This window comes from Apaloderma vittatum, unplaced genomic scaffold (assembly GCF_000703405.1).
Source record: "Apaloderma vittatum isolate BGI_N311 unplaced genomic scaffold, ASM70340v1 scaffold25831, whole genome shotgun sequence".
NCBI classification, from domain to species: domain Eukaryota; kingdom Metazoa; phylum Chordata; class Aves; order Trogoniformes; family Trogonidae; genus Apaloderma; species Apaloderma vittatum.
The window spans coordinates 10,807-12,142 of record NW_009700021.1 but is presented as its reverse complement, the minus strand read 5'-3'; the positions used below and the strand labels follow the sequence as shown (position 1 = coordinate 12,142).

General features: G+C 60.8%; 1 protein-coding gene across 1 annotated transcript in view; it reads left to right on the top strand.

The window, feature by feature from the left end:
* Positions 1 to 4: 4 nt before the first annotated feature.
* The window catches only part of SYTL4 (synaptotagmin-like 4), a gene marked incomplete at its 5' end in the record, with an annotated part of 6,399 nt that continues 5,067 nt past the window's right edge, over positions 5 to 1,336 (top strand). Inside the window, 4 exons of the mRNA XM_009878620.1 lie at positions 5 to 219; positions 736 to 845; positions 932 to 1,046; positions 1,211 to 1,318. Coding sequence (XP_009876922.1) covers positions 5 to 219; positions 736 to 845; positions 932 to 1,046; positions 1,211 to 1,318 — 548 coding nt within the window. The remainder of the gene's footprint in view (positions 220 to 735; positions 846 to 931; positions 1,047 to 1,210; positions 1,319 to 1,336) is intronic.

The following is a 1,336-nucleotide window of genomic DNA, read 5'->3' as shown; positions in this document are numbered from 1 at the left end:
CAGGCGCCTGAAGAATGAGCTGCTGGAGATCCGGCGCAAGGGAGCCAAGCGGGGCAGCCAGCGCTACAGCGAGCGGACCTGTGCCCGCTGCCAGCAGAGCCTGGGCCGCATCAGCCCCAAGGCCAACACCTGCAGGGGCTGCAACCACTTGGTGTGCCGGGACTGCCGTTCCTACAGCCCCAACAGCTCCTGGCGCTGCAAAGTCTGCTCCAAGGAAGCGTGAGTACCCCGGGACGAGTGGCAGGGGGGCGCTCCTCCTGTCCCCTTCCTCTTCCCAGTCACTCCAGCTTGATGCCCCGTGAACCACCTTTCCTATCCCATCTGGGCTTCTCCAGTGTAGGGCACTCGCATCCTGGGGTGGGCATCTGTGGTTGGGTGATGAAGAACTGGCTCGTGCCCCACTCTTGGGTCTCCTTCAAGCCCACCCTGCTCCTTTTTCCTGCTTGCCTCTGGTGTGCCCCTGTGCCTCTCGCGGAGCCTGTATTTCAAGCACCCTGGGTTTCTTCCTTCTCAGCCTCTTGTGTCCTACAAAACCTGTCTTGCTCCTGTGTTTGCTGGGGATGTAGCTGAGCCTGTCATCTACCTGGTGCATTTTCTCTGCCCAGGCATCTCCTGAACCTGCCCACTGTCCCTGTGCTCTCCTTGGCTGGTGACAGCACTGATGGGGGTGTTGGGGTGCAGGGAGCAGCCCACACACTACCCCTGACTGCCCCCCACTGCCCCTCTGCCCTGCAGTGAGCTGAAGAAGACAACAGGTGACTGGTTCTATGACCAGCGGGTCAACCGTTTTGCCAACCGGCTGGGCAGCGACATGGTGCGCTTATCCCTGCGGCACCGGCCGGCAGGTAGGAACACCCCAGCCGTGCCTCCTTTTGCAGCCTGTCTCTCCAGGGTGCTCTAGATTCCCCTCTTGATGCCTCTCTCTTTCTAGCCAGCAAAAGAGAGACTGTGGGACAAACCCTCCTCCAGAAAGCCCAGCTTGGCGAACCCAAAAGCTCCCCCACGGCCCGGCGGCAGAGCCCTCCGGCACCCCGGGAGGTGCCCAGGTGAGGATCCTTGCTGACACCCCTGTTCTGGGTGCCAGCTTTCTCCTGCTGCAGGGACGGGAGGGATACTGCCACCCCACTCGGATCACTGGTAGTGCAGGAGCTCACTCACAGAGCAGCCTCCTCACCAAACAGGACATACCTGTGGTTTTGTTTGTCTGCAGTTTGTTTCTGGATGCCTCAGACCATCGAGATGGCAAAAGCGACACAGAGTCCATGGAAAACATGAGCCTGGATGGCTACAGACCTAGTCCTGGTGGCATGGGGGGCAGGTGAGGGGCTCCCTAGGT